Raw genomic sequence first — 20,273 nt, forward strand, 5'->3', positions numbered from 1 at the left:
CTTCGCATACAAAGGTCGTATAAAAGTAGCTTGAGCTGCCTCCTGTAAATGTGATCTTCTTGTTGGCAGTATCTGCCTTGAGGTTTGTAGTGGTGCCATCATCTATGATTGCGGTTAGAATTACCACTTCAGCACAAACAATGAGGTAACATACCACTCGTCCATTGCCCTAGACTGTTGAGGTTTTTGGCATAGTTGGAATAATTATCGATTACCAGATTAGTTGAGCAGGCACTTTGCGCTGTCGGGGCAAGGCCTAGCCACGAAAGACCCAGAAGAGCCGCAGAATTGAAGATGTTCTTCATGATTAGATGTGTAAATGAAATAAATTTAAGCGAAAGGACGTCGACAGCGAGCAAACGCGTCGATCAATGTATATCAGCAACTCGAGCAAGATGGACTTGAAGTCTGCTTGAAGAGTAGGATGCCGTCAAAAGAGGGTGCTTCTCGTCTTAATATCAATAAACGACAGGAGATCTTACCGCATCGCGCATCCAAGGTGCTTTGGCCCGGCAGGAGATTTACCTTGAAGTGGTCCTCGAAATTTGGATTTTACCCAATTCGATGGAGACAGGCCTTGCTTTGCAGGGTTAGACGATGCGTGTAATGCGGCCAAGGCCCGCTGGCAGGTGCACGAAGCCCTGAATAGTAACATTTCATGCATGCCACCTCAATTCTTTCAAGGAACCTCCGTGCTTTATACTCGGCACTCCACAAGATCTTCTCAAGGGTGCAATCGATCAACCGTGAATACGAGCCGCTTGGTTGGTGGCGAGTAAGTGTTTCTCTTGAAGCCCCCAAAAGTCTCCATGAGCATGACCGTTCGAGTCTCTCAAGATCCAGAGGGAGTCTGCTCAGCTAGCCGAGAGCTCCAATTCCTTAAAAGGACGCTGAAAGGAGACACCCGCTAGTGGCCACTCAGGCCCTCCCTCCTCCCGAGGAGCCCGAATCAGGCTCGCTTATTCGCCCCTTTTCGTGCTCGGTCCGCTACCCCACATTTCGAGAGCACAACAGATTGTCTCTCACGCAGCAACAACTGTACGTTGAGATGCAGAAAGAGTTGGAAAAACAAGTACTTCGTGCGAGAAATATCAACTTGATTGCAGACAGATCTACAGTGAGCGCCGCGGTGCATCAGATTGCGCACAGTGGAGTTCGCTTGTTAAGGAAGCGCTCTAGCGATTCATGCAAAATCTAGTACGGTGAGGCCTCTGGACAAACCGCGACTTTCCTCATCCCAAGCGAGATCGAGGCTGAACTAAGAAGCTAACTTTGTCTTGTACGAATTGAAGGTTTTGTGGGGTGCCCGTGTTTCATCTCAGTGCATCGTGCATTCTCGGTACGAATCGGCCGGACAGCAGTGATCTCCCGCACACTTACGGAAATGGAGATGGAATATTGCAGCATACCTGCTTTATTACATTTCGAACAGACCCGTAGACTATAATTTGCGGTGGGCGAAAAGCAGGAAGAAGGGCAAGTAGGTACAACTCTGTGTCCACCGAGTTCATGGATGAAATGTGACAGTCACGAGCATGACCAGGCGAAAGGGCGCAATGGGCAGTTCATGTTGTGATATGTTACCTCCCGAATCAGATTCCAACCACGGATCCTTGTTACCTTGCCTACGCCCGGAACGACTCGCCTGAGAAAGAAAAGAGACGGAAAAGAGAAGATTAACTACATATGGGTATCGTTAAAGTCGTGAAAACAATCAAGCAGAGAACTCGGAACCTTGTGTCCAAGCAGTCATGGAAACATTCGAGCTGTACTGGTAGATCTTTCCCCCAGAAACAGGTGATCTCTTCAGGTATATGTTCACCGTTCCGGTTTCACCTGTAATAACGAGACCTGCAGTACTGCTACCGTCTCCCTGCGTTACCTGAATGCCCGGGCCGAACGCCCCCAAGTCTGTTCCATTGGCGGTTGAACGCGATTGTACTGTCACAAAGCCATTCTGCTTGATATAAGCGACAGCAAGGCTACTCACTCTTGTCACTGGATCGATGACCGTGGTGTAATCGAAGCTCGCGGGCAACGCCAGTCCCGTTTCCGTTCCAGCAATGGTGAAGACTTCGCTACCCCAGATAGCGTTGGCATATCTGCGGCAATGCAATGCCCCGTTGGTAGCTTGATAGCAGGCTTCTTCAAACTCACTGTCACCGACGACGTAACGTGTGGCTCCGAAGAAAGACCCAGCGACAGCGGCCCCAAGTGGCCCAGCGGATCCTTCTCGGAAAGAGATGTCTCTGTAGTCGTCGAGCCCCCATTCACGAAGCTGACCATCAGTTCCTTGATAGTAAATCCACAGAGAGGTTCCATTGAGCCAAGTTACAGATGAGAGCTGCGATTTAGGATGAACTGTTATGTTGGTACTCCCTAGCGGGGATAGAATCCAACTGTCGTTATTCGGCACATGATTATAGCCAGCGAGGTGGTTGTCGCTCGTAATATATACGATAGTCGGACCACCCAACCAGTCGACTAGTTGGATCGGGGTAGAGACTTTTGCGTTTGTGCCTTCGATGCACTTCACCTGCGGTATAAAAGCGGCGCCAAGTTTCGTTCTCACGCATAACTTTCCGTTGCCACCGTCAAACACTACCCGAGTCTGTGGTTTGTCGATGTTAGGAGCAAAGAAAGTGCCCAAGATGACATCGGTAGCAGCTATGCTTTCAGTCTGGGAGAGCACGGAACCCGGCGGGTTGTTGCTCACGAGAGGCACTATTTGAATCGGACCCGACGTCTCTGTTCCCGTTGAGTTGTTCAATGGTGGACATGCTGGTGCGACTTTATTTCGAGATACTAGTACTCCCAAAGCTATGATTATAGCAATAAGGGCAACGAAGACAGCTCCTACAACCAGACGCCAAAGCCTAGTTGGAGGTAAGACATCGCTGGGAACAAACTTTCGTCTTTCAGCAACCGGCGGAATATCAGGAACAACCTGGAGACCTCCAATACCATTCATGTATTGGTGCCTTTGATGATTGGCATCGGCTGGCCTTGGAAGGACACTGCGGCGTTCCGAGAACGGGGATGGCTGGCTTTCAGAATGAAACTGTGAGACTTCGGACCTCTTTCGTTCTTCCATGGAAGGCGCTCGTTTATTGTGACGAGAGGTTTGATAGTATCCATCTGCAGCACTGCTGCTAGAGTCTTGTTGGTGATGAAATCTGTTGTTTCGTGAAGCTTCCGCTGTGGTTGGTTCCTCACGACTTTCCTGTCCTAGTCTCGTGCCTCTCTCATCATCTTTGGTCGTGGAAAAGGGAGGCATGGAAGGCTCTTTTCCACGCTTCTTGGTTGGCACGCCAGTCTCATTCGCCGCTATTTCTTCCATCTCGACGGTTTGGCCATCCTTCGTGACAGATCTGTCCTGAAAAGGTCCTCCAGTATGACCATTCGATGTAGCAAGAGCATCGCCGTTCACCACTTCTGTCGGCATCTTCTGTAGTAGATCAGTTTCTTTGCTCCACAAATCTGGTAACAGACTTACGGATTAAAAGATGATCGGTGGATTTCGGAGACTAATGTTCGTGCTGAATATCCAGAATGTATTCTCAGCTAGACGAGTGCCATAGCGTTGGACTTGATAACTCGGTGACCTCAAGAGCCCCAAAGCGTGGTGAGATTGCATGTTGTTACTGAAAAGCGAGGAAACAGAGAAAAGGCCCACATTTTATCTCTGTTTCATATGTTACACAAATTCATTTCATATTTCCAAGTATTCCACAATTGTCGATCAATAATGGAACAGCCAATGTCATAACTTGCTTTCGTAGCCTTGCGACATTTTGCCTGCCCAGGAACCCAGATCCGGTTAACGACCTCACCGAATTCAGTGGAGGCTTTTACATGTACTCAGCTCCAGCCTCGTTCCAATGTGCTACCACATAATACAACGCTCTTTGAGTCGCCAAGCTTGACATCAATAACTTGGGGCAATTGCGATGCATGACATGCACGCCACAGTATAAACGAGTCGAGTTGATAGATACTTCGATTATCTTGAACTGGTACTTGCCATGTGGCGCAAGGCGGATTCGATAGACAGACTACCATTCTACCTCACAACACGGCATGGCCCGGGAATAGGCCAGTCCAGAATACTATCAGTGTTTAGCTAGCCTTATCTGGAACATAACAGCATTCGCTTCGCCGGCTTCTACCGAATGAATAATGTTGCATTTCAAGCCAATGCTTTTCTAACGATATCAGGCGTTGAAAATGAGAGGATTCATGGACGAACCGTCCTTGTGGCAGAGGTGCTCTTCTCGCTCCGAGCACTGTTGTTGCAACATAAACTCGGAATACACATACAAGAAGGTCGTGAGTCACTACGCCTTTGAGATGGCAAGACTCAGTGTGTTTGGTGTTGACGTTGGAAGAAATACGGAGCTGTGCCAGAAGCTCTCGGAAAGTGGGTCGCTCGGATCGTAGCGAGATGTGCAAATGACGACCCCTCCATGTTCCTAAGAAGCTGTTCAGATTTTCACGTACAAAGAGTGGCGATCAGATTCGTAATGTAAAATGACGAATAATAAGATCTTCTTCCATTTTTGCTTCATTCAATAGAAAGTCGTGTCAAAATTCTGACTTCGCGCCCTTCGAGGCCGCCAAGAACGTAACTTATTCCCCACTTTCAACGGCATCACGAGTATATAAAACCGGGGACTTGTCCTTGGGGCTGTTTACAAGACCTAACAACTTGTTAAGTTTGCTGATTTATTAAAACACGTTATTAAGTCCAGATCGTATTGCATCCACGAAATAAAGCATTTGCCTGCCACTTCAGCTCATCAAGCAATTTCCCAGAAAACTCACAACTACTACAATATCAAAATGTCACTCGAGCCCAAATCCTACAAAGTCCTCTCTTTCGACATCTACGGGACTTTAATAGACTGGGAAACTGGTCTCTACACCTCGCTTCTTCCCCTCCTCGAGAAGCTCTCCACCTCATCACCACACCATCCCTCCAAACACACGGCTCAAGAAATCCGACGGTACATCCTAAGCCGCTATACATACCTAGAACTCTCCGTCCAAGCCGCGGAACCCAGTCTACCATACTCCAAAGTCCTCTCCAAAGTCTGGTTAAAACTAGCCGAGGAATTAGAAATCGAGACTTCAGACTCCGAAGCCGAGAAGTTTGGCGCTACTATAGGGACATGGCCCGCATTCCCAGATACCGTCGAAGCGATAAAAGAACTAGGAAAACACTACAAACTAATCGTTCTTTCTAACGTCGATAAAGCCTCTTTCGCACGTACTAACTCCGGACCGCTTCAAGGTGTGAAATTCGACGCCATTTACACCGCTGAGGACATCGGTTCTTATAAACCCGATCCGCGGAATTTTCAATACTTGTTCGATCACGCATTCGAAGAGTTTGGTGCGAAGAAAGAGGAGATTCTTATGGTTGCGCAGAGTTTGTTACATGATCATCGGCCGGTGAAGAAGATGGGGATGCGACCAAGTGTGTGGATTGAGAGGAGACCTGGGGATGATGTTGCGCAGATGGGAGGCACCAGAGCCGAGGCAGGAGACGATGTGAATTTGGCGGCCACTTATAAAAGTTTGGGAGAATTTGCTGGTGTAATTAAGGAAGCTTTTGAGAGTTGAGCAAGATGTTTAAGAATTTACAAGTATTTGAATTCGATTCCTTGACTTTGCTATTTTGTCCCCCTTGGATGCAAAATGGGTTTCAGAACACCACGACTTCCATTGTTCATTGTATTAACTTTTAAAAAGTGTCCTATCTAGAAAGTCACAGACACAATCCTTGAATGAGTTATCTACTTCAAAGTTCCGACGGCCCAGCTTTTACTCGTCCAAAGTATAGGTAGGCATATTTAAACATCGCTTAGCTTTTATACTTCTAATTCTGACTACTTGTAACGCTCTACGAAAGGAATGATTATCGAACGCGACAAAAAAGGAAAAGAGGCTTTACCTAAGTCCAAAAGCTTGGTTACTCAACTTTACAGGCACATTTCCATTTCGTCACCCACCTGCAGGGTTGCCAGCTCCCGAGATAAAGAAAATTGTCCAAAAATGCAAAACATACAACAGCAGGTATTCGCTGGTGGTCACCCACCCAACTACTAATCTGCCGATCTCAGGCTTGCGTATGGCAGAGCGGACGGGATGCCCGATTCTCCTGAGTCTATGGTCGTATGTGGCATGAAATACCTTTATCCAACATATATTACATTTTGACTCATTTTTCAAGGGAGCGTTGACCAGGAACTACTAGAGTAACCAACTCACAATCCTATATTTAGATTTTTAGCTGACTGGATATAATTTTGCACAGCAACAGTCATTAGAACAGAAAAGGAGGTAGAGCTAACCGCTAGTTCTTCTGCGGCAACAGTTCATAACGATGGCATTTTACTTCGCCCGAATCAAACAAGATAACGGTTTCCAGAGCTGTACGTCAGGATCTCTCCTAAGGGATGGGTCTACGCGAAGACATCGCTTGTACCGCTGACCTAGTTATTTATCGATTGTAACCTACTAGGAATAGTATTAACATTACCTAAAATCCTTTGCTGCTTGTTAACAAGCCAATTCGATTCAAGCTGCGATTAATGGCACTTAGAGTTCGAGGGATTCAGATAGAGAAGGGTTACGCCATAATTGGGAGTAGAAATAGAACAGATTTAAATACAGAAGGTCGGTTGTAAAAGCGCGTCAAAAAGGAGGTATAGATATTACAATCACAGGACCGGCATACGTAATACCAACGACATAGGCTTAGACAGATGCTATGCTGAAAGGATAAGTCTAGTGTTTAGACAGGACGTAATAGGAAGCAATCTAGGAAATTATGCGATCACGCGGTGAACATGTTTCCCTACTATGCAGAGTCCTAGGCACTGACACAGGCAAAGAATTAGGGTAAGAGGGAAGATGAATGTAGATGATAGCCTTTAGCACTCGGCTTACGAAGCCGCTCGGAAAATATACTGTTGCTAAAAGGGGATCCAAAAGAGGTTCTCCCTATCCCCGTTTTAGATGTAAACTCTATTCCCATTCTTGAATCACTCATACCAGATTACCGCGAACCCAAACATGACGTCGTTTTCTTCTTGAGCCGAATACATGTCGAATACATGTCGGTACATCCTTTGGCTATTTAGGCCTAGATACTAGAAAATGAAGTGGGAAAAGGTTTCAAAGAAAGAAAGAACAGAGAGCGAGGGGGTATTTTATAGTACAAGGAACTCTACGATCTGGCAGAGCATACCCTCAACGGTCGACGGGCAAGTTGAGCTTAGTCGGATCTAATTAGAAAACTTTCGCTGATTATTTCTCCACATAAATCAAGAATGCTGTACTTACAGCACATGCATTGGCGGCTGTCATAGTAAGACGTTGTCGATTTCCCAAGTGCAGACGGTCCTCGATGTTTGGAAGGTTTTGAACCTGATTTTAGAGGGATAGCGAGGATCGATAACATAATTAATTACCTTTAATACCCAGATGGAATGTTTCGGCTCCTAATACTCAATAGTGTGCTTCATTAGTAAGCTTCATGGTGTAGGTACAACGGACTTAAGGGCTGGGACTCTGGGGAGAGAGTGCATACAGGTTTGACTTTTCCACCGCTAAGCCGCAGGCAGGCAGAGATAGCTTCTACGTTTTTTGTCCAGACCGTTAAGCATACGCATTCTCTAGGTGAGCTTTATCGTGAACCCGTGCGTACTGCTCGATAACTACTTGAACGTATTTTATTTTCGAGAGGCGTGGAGCCCGGACGCGGAATTGAGATATGGAGAAGTTGCCCCACCAGACTAAAACTCTGTAGTAAATTGGTCCCCCAGGCAATGCATGTGGTAATTGCGTACGGAGCGACCACATTATTCATTGTTTGAAGGTGCGAATAGGTACCATAATCGAAGTCTGGGTGTGAGGGTGCGCGCAAAGTTGATTCCCCTTGAAACACGTCTGAGTTATCCGTTGAACTCGTGACTTTTAGCACGTGATTAGGCTTATCCGAGGCGACTGGTAACCTGGAAGTAACTCGAAATTTCGTAGACTTTGGTACAAGTCGCGTTCATGGGCAGCAATGTTCGCTGAACGGAGTGCGGGTTATAGAAGTAGAGCTTTAGCAGCGCTTACTTCTCGGCTTCTTCCTTCTTCACCTTGGGAGGCTATTACTAATTTACTGCTCCGAGTCTGCTCGTTAGCACAACCATGAGGAAATTCTCCTCTTGCAATTTCAACTCCCTTACATTGAGTTTTACTCGCAAAGCTACTCGGTGCAACGGCCCCTGGCACTATCAAAAGCAAGTGTCTCGTCGGACGATGAAGGCCATGGCAATGCCCGTCTTTCGAAGGCAAAAGGAAGATGATTTGGGTAAGCTAGAGACATCCAGTTTGAGTCTGGGAATGTTTTGCTCATCTAGTACCATAGATGAAGAAATATTAGAAGGGGAGCTTTATCGATATACTCGATAGCGGTGGCTGTACGGCACCGAATTTCACCATATGATCAAGTGAACTAACAACAGCGAGGTGTAACGAATCCGAAAACCTTGCGATGCGTTATCGCAAATTCAATGTATCGGCTTTTGTAGATGGCGCCGTCAACGCTGCTGGTAACTGTGCTAGGTCTTGTAAGATTTTATTTTCATCGATCCCGAAGCTGCGGTCAGAGTCGAATCTGATATTTCTACGATCTTAGGTGTGAAGCTACTGAAATGCACCGAAGGTCAATATAACAAGGCATTTCTTATGACTATGGATAATGGGGCAGAGGTCATAGTAAAGATTCCTAATCCTAACGCTGGTCCGGCTTTCTATACAACTGCCTCTGAGGTTGCTACACGGCATTTTGTAAGTGATTTATCACGCTGGTGTTGTTGATGAGGTTCTGACCGTCTATTTTAGCTACGTACGGTCTTGAAGTTACCCGTCCCGCACATATACACATATTCTTTAGATCCTCTTAATCCAGTCGGTGCCGAGTACATTATTGAGGAGAAAGCAAAAGGCAAACCACTAGGGAGCCTTCGGCACCAGTGGCAAACAGAATCCCAACTCGGCCTTGTTGCTCAGCTCGTTGAGTTTGAGACAAAACTGGCGTCAATTTCATTTCGAAGGCACGGATGTATCTACTACAAGAAGGATTTGGACAGGAAAGGTCTCCCTGCCTATGATCTCGAAGCCGGATCTTCATTATCTAATGGTCTTACGATACGGCTCAACCCTGTGCTAACAGAGGGGTTTGCATTTGGGCCCTTGACTGAAGCAAGATTGTGGGAACACGAAAAAGCTACGATGAATTTAGATCGAGGTCCTTGTAAATTATTTACGTCCCTTTGAGAGAATAGGCTGCTGACTTAACAAGGGAACACTCCTTCATCCTACATGGCAGTTATGGGGACTAACGAGATACAATGGGCGACGGCATACGCAAAGTCCCAAATGAACAGTCATCGATCTGATGAAACGCCCGACTCTCCCAATGACTACATTTCACTCTGAGAGCGGTACCTTCAACTCATCCCCCACCTGTCTTCTGGTCTGTTCCGAACATCACTCTCGCATCCAGACCTTCACCTCGATAATATATTCGTTGATCCAGACACGAAGAAAATCACTTGCGTTATTGACTGGCCATCGGCCTCGGTATCTGAGCCTTTCCTTCAGCATACCATCCCGCGTATGCTGATCCCAGTCGACCCTTCCTCCCCTGGTGAACGATTGAATGCAACAGAAGACTCCAACGAGACTCTGGATCTGCTTAGCCATTATCAGACTCTTAGCAGGGTTAAGAATGAGCAACGGTGGGCCGCTATCAATCTACACAATCGCTCGCTTCTGACCAAACCTGTATCTTTGATATGTGGCGCCTGGAGCAGAAATGACATGTTCTCTTTTCGTCATACATTGATAGATGTCGTGGCTCGATGGAAGGAAGTCGCAACAACTACGACGCCTTGTCCGATACAATTTACGGAGCACGAACTAAAGCTTCACGGTGATGAATAAGAGCTTGCAGAAGGCCTTGGAGAAGTCCTGCACCAACTTCACAACGATAATCTGATCCCACTAGGCGGCATGGTCCTTCGAGAAAACTACGACCAGGCTATGCATATCAATAATAACGTCAGGGAGATGTTTATCAATATGGCTGAATCAGAGTCGCAGAGAATTCTCTTCGCACGAATCTGGCCATATCAAGACCGAGATCCGTGAAAGTATGATTTCAGGTCAAGCAAGCAAAAATGGTAGCATATCCTGCCACCAATTACAAGTCATATTGTTAACACGATCTGCAAAGTCCTCTCTGGGACACCCCAAGAGCGTGACGTAGACTATATGTCTGACTTGGGCGGAGGCGGAAATTCAATGTCGGCAGTGTTAGGACTTCCAAACAATTCTTGCATGTTTTTGAAAGAACACAACGACGAATACATTGTGAAGACTAGCAGTGAATCAACAGTCCATCCTCGCTCGCCAAGGTCCTCATCATCGTCTTGTCTCCGATCTTGCCCAAAAGTACGTCTGGATACTTATCACAAGACCAAGGCAATGTTCGAGCTAGTGGCCGTCGCGGCTATAAGGTTGAGAATTCAAGATCTCCGATTACGCCCTTCAAACTGTGAATTCAGAAGAAACGTTGGTGTTAATTTGAATGTTCATTGGTTAAGACTGTGCAGCCAGGCAATTACAGAATCCAACAACGGATTTTAAAATCATCAGACCTGCATAAGTCCTTGTCGCGCGCCTAGTTACGCGTCTACTTCTACAGCAAACCGAAGCGGCGTTCGGATGGGGCATTCAGCGAAGAACCTGGGAGACGAGGGGCGCTAGCGCTTCGTAGGGTAAATGCGCTGGAACGACTACTTACTTCGATCGTCGAGCGTGGTGTATGAACATGGGTAGAGAATACAGAGGATTGGGAGTTTATGAGTTCAATTTGGGAAAGTTGCGGAAGGATCTTTGCCGGGCGAATTGCAGGAGAAATGGAAGCGAATGTTCGGTAACATTTCTCAAAATAATTGAGTAGCTTTCAACGCAAGCTAAAAGTGCTTTGAGGCATGGCCTCGTTGCTTCCAAAAGCTTTTGTCTCAAGGAAAGAACTATTTCCCTTTTTGGAAGGACGTGCGGGTGTTTGTTCTGCGGACCTTCGAGCAATATGCGGGTGGTGGCTATTTCTCGCTTAGGAGACTGTAGAGGGTATATACACGTGATTTCAGTCGACGTGGAAATTTAAAGATGAAAGGTATCAGTTTAAGAACCATCAGCTCTAGCGGTGCTTCTCTGAGCCCACCTACTCTGCTTCTCAAAATCGGACCTCTCCTCACCAGTCAGTTGCTTCAGCCCCTCCTCTCGAATTCCAGCGAACATCTCGAGGGCTTCGTCGTACCTCTCATTCGAAGTCCATCCATCACGTGAAATAAACCCTTCTAGTCTGTCCCAGAAGTCAGCCTGCTCGTTGAATCCTTCGCCATCCTGCATATGACTCTGTAAATCTTCCTCCGTAAAATGGATAGGGCACCCGGCATTATGTCCCATCTCATCCCAATATCTACGTGATCTACGTCAGCTAAGTTTGTGAATCGGTAGCAAAGTAAGAACCACCTTTCTAATCTAATAAGACATTGTCTGAAGGGTGCAATCCCCCCTTCCCAAGAATCCTCAGCAAATGCGATTGTTCGCTTCCTTATCGTTCTTTGTGGAATAGCAATAATATTGGCCAACAACGGGTTCGCTGCTTTAATCCCTTTCTCGTACAAGTATTGCACAATGGATCTTTCGACCTGACACCTGACTCTGACCTTTTCGTCCCCTTCCATGCTCTCGTAGTTTCTAGGGAGCCTTAACAGGACCTCGCCAGTGTAATGCACGATCTTCGGATACCGGTATTGGACGAAAAGAGGCCCAGCCCAATTAGACTGCCAATCAATGATGCAAGTAATTTTGTCATCTTTCACAAACAAGTTTGATGTATGCAAGTCCCAATGCCAAAGAGTAGAGCGAGTCATCCTTTCATCCTTCGGTAAGATGTACGGGGAAATGTCAAGATATTTCTTGTAGAGGACGATGTGGGCATCGGGAGATTCTTGTGTTCCGACTTGTGGAACATAATTGATGATGTTTCTCGGGGTACGTACTGACTCAGCCAGGTGATTTGGTTATTGGCTGATGCTTTGAGATAGTCATTAGCGGTTTTCCCTAGAAGCTGTTAGCGTAAAATGTATATCGTGTATATTAGCGCCTCGGTCTCTCACAAGGTCCCCGTTCCATTGGCATTGACGATTGATCTCTTCTCCAGAACGCATGACCTACCACTGGCCCAATTGTGAATCGCTCTTCAACCTCCTTCTTCAGTTCTTCTGAAATATAGCCAGAAATCTCTGCTTTTTCACATCCTGCAAAGGAATCTTTTGCAAAGTATATATTGCCATATCTGACAGTGTCAGTAGTCTTCCAAGTCGTATTTCGGGGGGCTAACCGTGAGAAGGATATCGAAAGTAGCTTCTGATCCATAGAGACAATATCTTTCACAATTTTGTGTTTGGAATGTATTCCCATATCTTCCCATGAATCTCCGAGTGACGTTCCGCAGGCTTCTTCCATCAAAATGTATTCTGCTTCTACAGGATTGTCCAACACTGCACTCCAGCTGTGGACTTTTGGAACGGATATATTGAGAATAGTTCTAGCCTACAAGGCAGGACCAATTATCAGCTGTCAACTTTCTCAATCAAAACCCTAGAGCGCCTCACAAAATCCATTGTTGCAACTTCAGACGCGGTGGTCTTGAAAGGTGGGCCAGCATTGGGACATGGTATCCGTGCAATGACACTCGAACCATTGTCCATTACCAGCCTGAATACTTTGTTGTAGCCCCCCTCGTCCAGCTTAGTTATCGAGATACAAAATTTAGCACCGATGCTCTCAGCGCCAATCCACTTAAGCTCTTCAACATTGAACTTCTTATATCTTTCTTGAAGCTGCTTCTCCTCATCCCATAGCCATCTTCCACTGGTGTAGCGGAAGAAATGTTCATTTCCCAGCGTGTTTGACTTTGCGGACGCAAACGTGGATATGGACATGGAAATATTTCGAGATACTTTGCTCCAGAGGAAGCGGTGCATCATCGAGGGTTGTACTCCGCGACGTGTTTTGCCTATGACTTGAGCTCTTAGCAGAGTGCTTGACTGACCTATAAGAGCTGTATAGGTTATAGAGTCTCTTATCTTAAAGCGAGCTTTGTCAAGCTTTGAGATCTCGTGAATGGGCTAAAAAGCTGTCACTTCGCGTCGGCGTCGTTTTTACCTTACTTAATCGTAGCAAATTTTGCTACTACACTTTATAATTAGGACCTGGATTTCGTGTCGAATGCGCCCTCATCGCGTCCTAACACTATTTTTATCATTTTTCGTTCTTATCCTTGGTTCTTATTTTCGTAAGATTACATTTCGGATTGATGAACTTTGAAGTCACATCCCTTTCGAGCGATTCTGCCGTTCTACGGAGTACACCGCCCGGCGTGCACACATCAAATCGCCAATTAGAGGGCCCTCAAACCTTGATCCAACTCTACCCAAGTTCTAGCCTTGGTCCATTACTTGTAAGTGTGATTGCAATTCATAGCTCGCAAGCTAGCTTCAACAGAATGTACAGTATCGAAGAAACTTACACAGGTGAGTCGCGACAATTTTGGAAGATGTCTGAAACGTCAAGTGGATCTGAAACCAACGGAAACTCGCGTTCCCTTTTCTTTATTAATCATTCACTTGGAGTTGAGCTGCAAGCTTCTTTTCATACAGGTTAAAGCAGCTTTGCAATTCGTTTGCATCGATCCAGTGCTTAGACTTGTGTCGGATTATGTTATATGAACCTGCCAGGGACAACATCAACCGCGACAAACGAGCCAAGATGGGTTCTGTTATCAAGGAAGGGGCTTCGGAGCTTGGTCTCGCAGAGCAAATCTCAGAAAAAGCTTCAGGTTTTATTCAGTCAAGAAATCATCGTGATCTTCTGGACGTCGTCGATGCTCTTCGCTCCAATGGAGTTAGCCACCAGTAAGACCTCCGAAATTCAACTTGCTGACTTACGATGCTAATCTCTCGTTCCATAGTATTGATCTTCCTCAGATCATCGTATGTGGCAGTCAATCGTCAGGGAAGAGTTCGACACTCGAATCTCTCTCCGGCATCGCATTTCCCACTGCTGAAGGGCTGTGTACTCGCTTTGCTACCGAACTCATTCCCCGACGAGGCGAAAAATCTGAGCTGAAAGTCCAAATTCAGCCTGCTGCTACGAGGACTGAAAAGGAAAGAATAAAATTACTCAACTTCTACGAGAAAGAGAGCGAAGAGAGAAGTTTTCCCAGAATCATCGAAGCCGCCAAGGTTGCAAGGGGTCTTTCTGACACTGGTCCAGACTCCAAAGTATTCAGTACTGATGTCCTGCGAATCGAAAGTACTTCGCCAAATGCACCCAACTTAACGTTGGTTGATCTACCAGGGCTCTTTGGGGCTAGTGACAAGAACCAGTAAGAAATTTGCCATATTCTCTTTATCTTCCCAAAGGTTCGAAATACAATTTACAGTTACAAATTTCCGCCAGCTGCTTGGTTCTTTTTACTGCTGAAAATTTTATTTAGAAGAGAAATCTAACTTCATTTATTTTAGGTCGGATGACGATGCCACCATGGTACAAAATTTGATTGTCTCGTACATGAAGCAGAAGCGAAGTATCATACTTGCCGTCATCTCAGCAGATAATGCTTTTGCCTACCAGCCAGTAATCAAGTTCGCACGGCAGATTGATCCTTCGGGGACCAGAACTCTTGGGCTGATTACGAAGCCCGAAAAAATCGATAAAGGATCTGATAGTGAAAAATATTATAGTAGGTGCCACTCCCCCAACCCCCACGCGAATCTTTCCCATAGCGTGCAGTCATGTGAAAGTGTATCAAAAAGCTGCAACATGACTTCTTTGGTGTTCCTTTGGCTGCTCTCATCACCGGATTGTATCAAGAAACAAGATTTGCTGACCAAACCAGTTGAATTGGCTCAAAACGAGAACGTCAAGTTGACTCTCGGGTGGCATGTTCTTCATAAAAAAGCCACTCTACCGCGAATGATACGATCGAGCAACGAGAGAAACGAGAGACCGCATTCTTCTCAGAATCTGGCTGGAAAGACGCTCTCAAAACATCGCAGCTAGGTGTGAGTGCATTGAGAGAACGACTGCGCGATGTGTTATGGAAGCAGATTCACGAAAACCTTCCTGGGGTAAAATACGACGTACAATCGGGCATCAAAGACTGTAGACTGAAGCTGCAGCAATTAGGAAAGTCGCGCAGCACTAAGAAAGAAAAGCACACTTATCTGCATCGGAGCAGTGGCAACCTATCTACCATGGTCCAAGCAGCAATTGATGGGGTCTACGCCGACCCTTTCTTTACGTCTTATCCTAACCAACCAGACTCGTTTGATAGAAGGCTTCGTGCAAACATTCAGAGAATTCTCGAGTTCTACTCTGGAAGAATGTGCCTCAGCGGCCATGCTCTGGAAGTGGTGGAGGATGACAAGAAACCAACGCGGAGCGCACCTTCCACATATGTCATGAGAAGCGTGTATCTGGAATTAGTCAAGAAACTCATGGCCGAATGCAGAGGCCGCGAGCTGCCAGGGAGTTTCAACCCTCTCGTGGTAGGGGACCTATTCAGTCGACAGTGCAAGCCTTGGGAAAACATCACTCAGAAACTAGCTGAGGAAGTTCACGAAGCTGCCATGACTACTTTCAATAAAATGCTGTTTCAGATTTGCGACGAAAACACCAGGTTTCGCCTCATGAATGGCCTCATCCAACCTTCTTTACACAGCCTTCGAAACGGCTTGAAAGATAAGCTAGATGAGCTGCTACAACCGCACTTGTCGAATCATCCAATTACCTACGACAAATACCTGACCGAAACGGTGCAAAAGATTCAAGGTGAACGTTATGATCGAGCTTTTGACGATATGTGTCAAAAGACATCCGGGATTACACCGAACAAATTAGCGGTAGAAAATCTGACAAACATGTCATTGCGTAAAATGCTCCTGACCCTGAAGGACGGTATGCGCCCAAACGTAGAAGACTATTCCGTTTCTCTCGCTGCTGATGTCGCCGCCGCATACTACAAGGTAAGCCACACATACACCCCTCAGACCACCAAACTAACGCAAACCCCAGGTAGCTCTCAACAAATTCATCGACGACGTCAGCGTGAACGCTGTAGAAACCTGTCTCATTCAGCGCCTACCAGATGTGTAAGTCACCCCAAAAATATCCAAAATACACACCCGTACTGACAGTCCACATTTTCTCTCCGGACGTGGCATGGGATCTCACAGACGAGCAAGTGGATCTCCTTGGCTCAGAAGACACTCGCACAGTCACCGAACGAGCTGAGCTGGAGAAGAAGTTGGAGATTCTGGAGAACGGTTTGAGTGGTTTAGATGCTTTCACTACGAGGTCCGGTGGGAGAGGGGTGTAAGATAGGTATGTAAAGTAAAGTAGACTAGATCTCGCTTACAGTATGAAACGATGTATGAATATACAGAAAGCTCATGGTATGGCTTTAACGACAACATTTTACCCTAGCTATGGGAGTTATCAGATGTTATACTTACAACAACGATTTGGACGCGGCTGAATGGGTTTTCAACGAAGATACCCATATATTCCATTCTCGTCGACGTCTGTCGCCGTGAACAAACAAATGTTTGGATATAAGAGCACCTGGTGGAGCATAATCCCATGCTACTATCACAAGGAAGCTCAAGAATCAGAGACAATAAGGTGTATTCTAAATCTCTTCATCATAGAACCTGTACACTAAAAATAAAGTATCGAAACCCTTATAGGATCAGCTTAATTATAGACATATTCCGTTGAATCTACGAGAGAGGAATTGGTAAATGTGATCAGATTACAAGTATGGAATTACTGTTCTACGGAGTCGAGATACCGCCCCTGTCCAGAAATTTTCACCACCTTATCACAGTTCCCGATCTGTAAGGTGCGGATGGACCGAACGAAAATTAGGCATTAGCCGTGACGTGCTGGAACGGATTAACGGACAAAGAAAATACTGGCCAAAAAGCTAGAACTCCATCCCCAGTAAACACCTGGGTCTCTCAACATCTCTGTATTGCGTAACCTATTTAATCAACCTCCCTCCATCCACCCAAAGAAAGGGATCAACTACATCATACATTTCACACATACATCACAGCCGATAGCAAACTATACCGACTATCACAAAGAAACCACCCACCTATCCCCCAGCCATGCACCTCCATAAACCCATTCATATGTGACCTTCTCACTCATATCTCTTACCGTCAGTACAAACTCTCATAACCGTAGAAATAGTCAACAAATCATAGGTTGAGTTTATGTAGCGAGAAAGATGACACTTCATTCTTAACCCGGAGACTGTTTGTGATCGTATGAGGATTGGTAGATGTGTTACGAGTATCTCCTAATGTACGGGTCAAATGTGTAAGACTCTAGCACACCTCCTCGTAAACCCGGAGGTGAGTAGATAACCTTTACGCGATAAGGACATAGTATACAGTTATTCTAAATCAATATTTCCGTGCCCTAGGATACATATACGTAAGAAAATCATATAGCCAACCACTCAATTACTGTCAAACCCCACTGAGATCTAGGGGCCACCAACCCACGAAACTAATCTCTTCCAAACTCCATCTCACTAGAAAAAGCCTCCTCACATTTCTCTCCACACGGGGCGGTTAATACTATAACCCAGACCAAAGTTTTGATAAATCTAAACCCTGTATAAAAAGCCCTTGGAAAAGAGGTGAGTTCCTCACTGAACCCTCCGATCTTATGCTTTCAACCTAATAGATAGCTCACCTAGGTGTGCTTACCCCTATTTCAAGATATCTCCTTCGTCATTCATATCTACGTAACGTAGAGCTTACACAGTTTCGAAAAACATGAGTAAGAAAACCTCACACCACCGACCAAAAATGATAAAGATATAATCCATAAATAAGAGTGGAAAAATTGGCTCCGCTACATCTACACACCAAATCTCCAACACCAACCCACTAAATAAATGCAAAACCCCCTTATCTCATAAACTCCCAAATCTGCAACGCCCACAGTCAAATAACCGCTCATCTATCATCCATATCTTCAAATCTTTCAAGAAAGATAAAGCGAAAATTCTCATAAAATCATACTCTCATCTACCATACCATACCACTCGTAAATGCCACGCCCCTCCTAAACCATGCCCATGCTACCCGCTCAAAACGCCCTTCTACTCAAAACCCATCCAAACCAAAAGCTCAACACCTAAACCTCACCCCAACTCCCCACATTCCCGCCCGCGATCATACTCCCACTCCCAACACTGCCCCCAAAATCCCAATAATGCCGACTACTCCCCGCACTCCTCATCCGTTCAGACGCACAACTACTACTTCCTCTCCTCACAATCCCCGGCGCGGTCGGGACCGAAGGTTTGAACGTTCTACGCTCGACAGAGCGACGTCGTGTATGCGTGACAAGCGGATGATGCTGTCTCACGCGCGCTGCACGCGCTGCCGTTTCCGAGGTGGATGCGGTTGCGAGATGAGACGTGCCGATGGAGGTTGAGGGTAAAGAGGTAGAGGTATTTAGGGTAGGAGGAGAAGGACGACCCGTAAAGCGGGAGCGGAGGTAGCGGAAGACCATTTTGATGTCGAGATCTCGTTCCCATTCTTCTGGTGTGATGGTGGGGGATTGACGGGGTGTGGCGTCTTCGTCGATTTGTGTAGGAGTGAAGGAGGTGGAGGCTTGAGGGATGGGTATTGCTTGGGCGGTTGGGATGGTGGGAAGGAATTGAGGGTCGGCTTGGGAGGTGGTGAGGGTTGGTTGAGGTGTAAGAACTTTTGCAGTTTCTGGAATTACCGGGAGACCTGCGTAAGGAAGAGGGACTTGCTGTGTTTTCAGATAGGTTGACAAAGCGCCTGGGTGGTCGGTGAGTTGATTGACCAGAATTCCAAGTTCGCGAGCAACTCGGTCTAGTAGGCGGTACTCCCAGCTCGATTCGGGGTATTGTTGAGTGGTGATAAGTGTGGAGGCTGCTCGTCGGTTGGCCGGCGGAGTTGAAGATAAATCGTCGCTTTCTGGAAGTGACTCGCCGAATATGATAGATAGTAAATCATCATCGATACCCATCAAGTCTTGGATAACTCTCTTGGTGATCCTATTCCAGAAACTTTGATTTTCATCTTGTGCCACTTCTGTCTCCTGATATCCAGAGGACTCGACCGTACTCAAAGTGGCCATATCCTCCTGTTCTTGATCAATCACCACACTTCTTTTCTCACTGGACATGGATTGTTTCCGCCTTCTCGTTTCCTTTTGTATCTCATCAACAAGTAACCTACTTTGCTCCATCCTCCATTGCTCAATCCTTCTTGTCCTCTCTACTTCCACCGCCCTATCACTATCAAGCTCCATCTGCCCTAGTTCCAAACTCTCCCTCCTCCGCTTGACTCTCCTAGGATTATACTTCTCGAAAGCATATAACTGGTCCTGCACATCCTGATCATTCATAGGCTGATCGACCCGGAAGCTGCCAAGTCCATCGTGTGTAGGTAATACGCTCTGACTAGCCTCGCCATTCTCTTTGACGCCACTCGACCTGTAAACGCTGGGCTCTGCCCTGAACTCGTGTAGATGACTATCTAAACTGTCCAGCTCTCCATCTTCTTCCTCCTCCTCTATAGCTTCCTCTGTTTGTGCGCTCCTTTCATCGAAATCATATCCATTACTTCTAGCTGCTGTATCAAGACTCCCAAAATCACTTATTCGCGAACGGCCCGCCGTCTGCGTACGTGCTGTAGATGTGGTATAGGTACGATTCGTAGTCGACTCTGCAGTTGGAGAGAACAATATCCATTCTTGCGACTCTGCGATATGTTCTTGAGGTGGAACTACAGGCAAGGCTTGAGATTCGGTCTCGTTTCGAGAGGTATAGAGGCGGGGTGGGGCATGATATGTTGAGTGACGGAAGGCCATCGTTGGATCGTTATCGTTCGATCGAAGGCAGTGTAATATGTGAGAAACAGCTTCCTGCAGGACTTTGGATGAATAGAATGGCCAACGGCCACCTTTGAGGTGAAATGTTGTGTAAGATGTAAACAGTATAGCCTGATGTATCTAGGGCGCACGGGATGTCCCTTGACTTAGACACGGAGGTCAATGACTGCGATAAGAAACAA

General features: G+C 46.2%; 7 protein-coding genes across 7 annotated transcripts; 4 read left to right on the forward strand and 3 right to left on the reverse strand.

The window, feature by feature from the left end:
• Window positions 1–1,714: 1,714 nt before the first annotated feature.
• GLAREA_11007 (Fucose-specific lectin) lies at window positions 1,715–3,445 on the reverse strand (the record flags this gene model as incomplete). Its single annotated transcript, XM_008079196.1, has 1 exon — window positions 1,715–3,445. The coding sequence occupies one exon, from the start codon at window positions 3,443–3,445 to the stop codon at window positions 1,715–1,717; it is 1,731 nt and encodes a 576-aa protein (XP_008077387.1).
• Window positions 3,446–4,842: 1,397 nt separating this feature from the next.
• On the forward strand, window positions 4,843–5,625 carry GLAREA_11008 (HAD-like protein; the record flags this gene model as incomplete). The annotated part of the gene is made up of 1 exon (XM_008079197.1): window positions 4,843–5,625. The coding sequence occupies one exon, from the start codon at window positions 4,843–4,845 to the stop codon at window positions 5,623–5,625; it is 783 nt and encodes a 260-aa protein (XP_008077388.1).
• Window positions 5,626–8,551: 2,926 nt separating this feature from the next.
• GLAREA_11009 (uncharacterized protein) lies at window positions 8,552–9,498 on the forward strand (the record flags this gene model as incomplete). Its single annotated transcript, XM_008079198.1, has 4 exons — window positions 8,552–8,627; window positions 8,696–8,847; window positions 8,902–9,313; window positions 9,362–9,498. The coding sequence occupies 4 exons, from the start codon at window positions 8,552–8,554 to the stop codon at window positions 9,496–9,498; spliced, it is 777 nt and encodes a 258-aa protein (XP_008077389.1).
• Window positions 9,499–11,250: 1,752 nt separating this feature from the next.
• On the reverse strand, window positions 11,251–13,079 carry GLAREA_11010 (Protein kinase-like (PK-like); the record flags this gene model as incomplete). Its single annotated transcript, XM_008079199.1, has 5 exons — window positions 11,251–11,548; window positions 12,135–12,195; window positions 12,252–12,430; window positions 12,476–12,687; window positions 12,750–13,079. 5 exons carry the CDS (start codon window positions 13,077–13,079, stop codon window positions 11,251–11,253), a joined length of 1,080 nt encoding a protein of 359 aa, XP_008077390.1.
• Window positions 13,080–13,905: 826 nt separating this feature from the next.
• Window positions 13,906–15,201, forward strand: GLAREA_11011 (P-loop containing nucleoside triphosphate hydrolase; the record flags this gene model as incomplete). Its single annotated transcript, XM_008079200.1, has 4 exons — window positions 13,906–14,051; window positions 14,108–14,524; window positions 14,664–14,881; window positions 15,038–15,201. 4 exons carry the CDS (start codon window positions 13,906–13,908, stop codon window positions 15,199–15,201), a joined length of 945 nt encoding a protein of 314 aa, XP_008077391.1.
• Window positions 15,202–15,395: 194 nt separating this feature from the next.
• On the forward strand, window positions 15,396–16,296 carry GLAREA_11012 (uncharacterized protein; the record flags this gene model as incomplete). Its single annotated transcript, XM_008079201.1, has 2 exons — window positions 15,396–16,166; window positions 16,216–16,296. The coding sequence occupies 2 exons, from the start codon at window positions 15,396–15,398 to the stop codon at window positions 16,294–16,296; spliced, it is 852 nt and encodes a 283-aa protein (XP_008077392.1).
• A 2,061-nt stretch (window positions 16,297–18,357) lies between these two features.
• Window positions 18,358–20,070, reverse strand: GLAREA_11013 (uncharacterized protein; the record flags this gene model as incomplete). Its single annotated transcript, XM_008079202.1, has 1 exon — window positions 18,358–20,070. The coding sequence occupies one exon, from the start codon at window positions 20,068–20,070 to the stop codon at window positions 18,358–18,360; it is 1,713 nt and encodes a 570-aa protein (XP_008077393.1).
• Window positions 20,071–20,273: the final 203 nt, after the last annotated feature.

This window comes from Glarea lozoyensis (assembly GCF_000409485.1).
Source record: "Glarea lozoyensis ATCC 20868 chromosome Unknown GLAREA11, whole genome shotgun sequence".
Taxonomy (NCBI): Eukaryota; Fungi; Ascomycota; class Leotiomycetes; order Helotiales; family Helotiaceae; genus Glarea; species Glarea lozoyensis.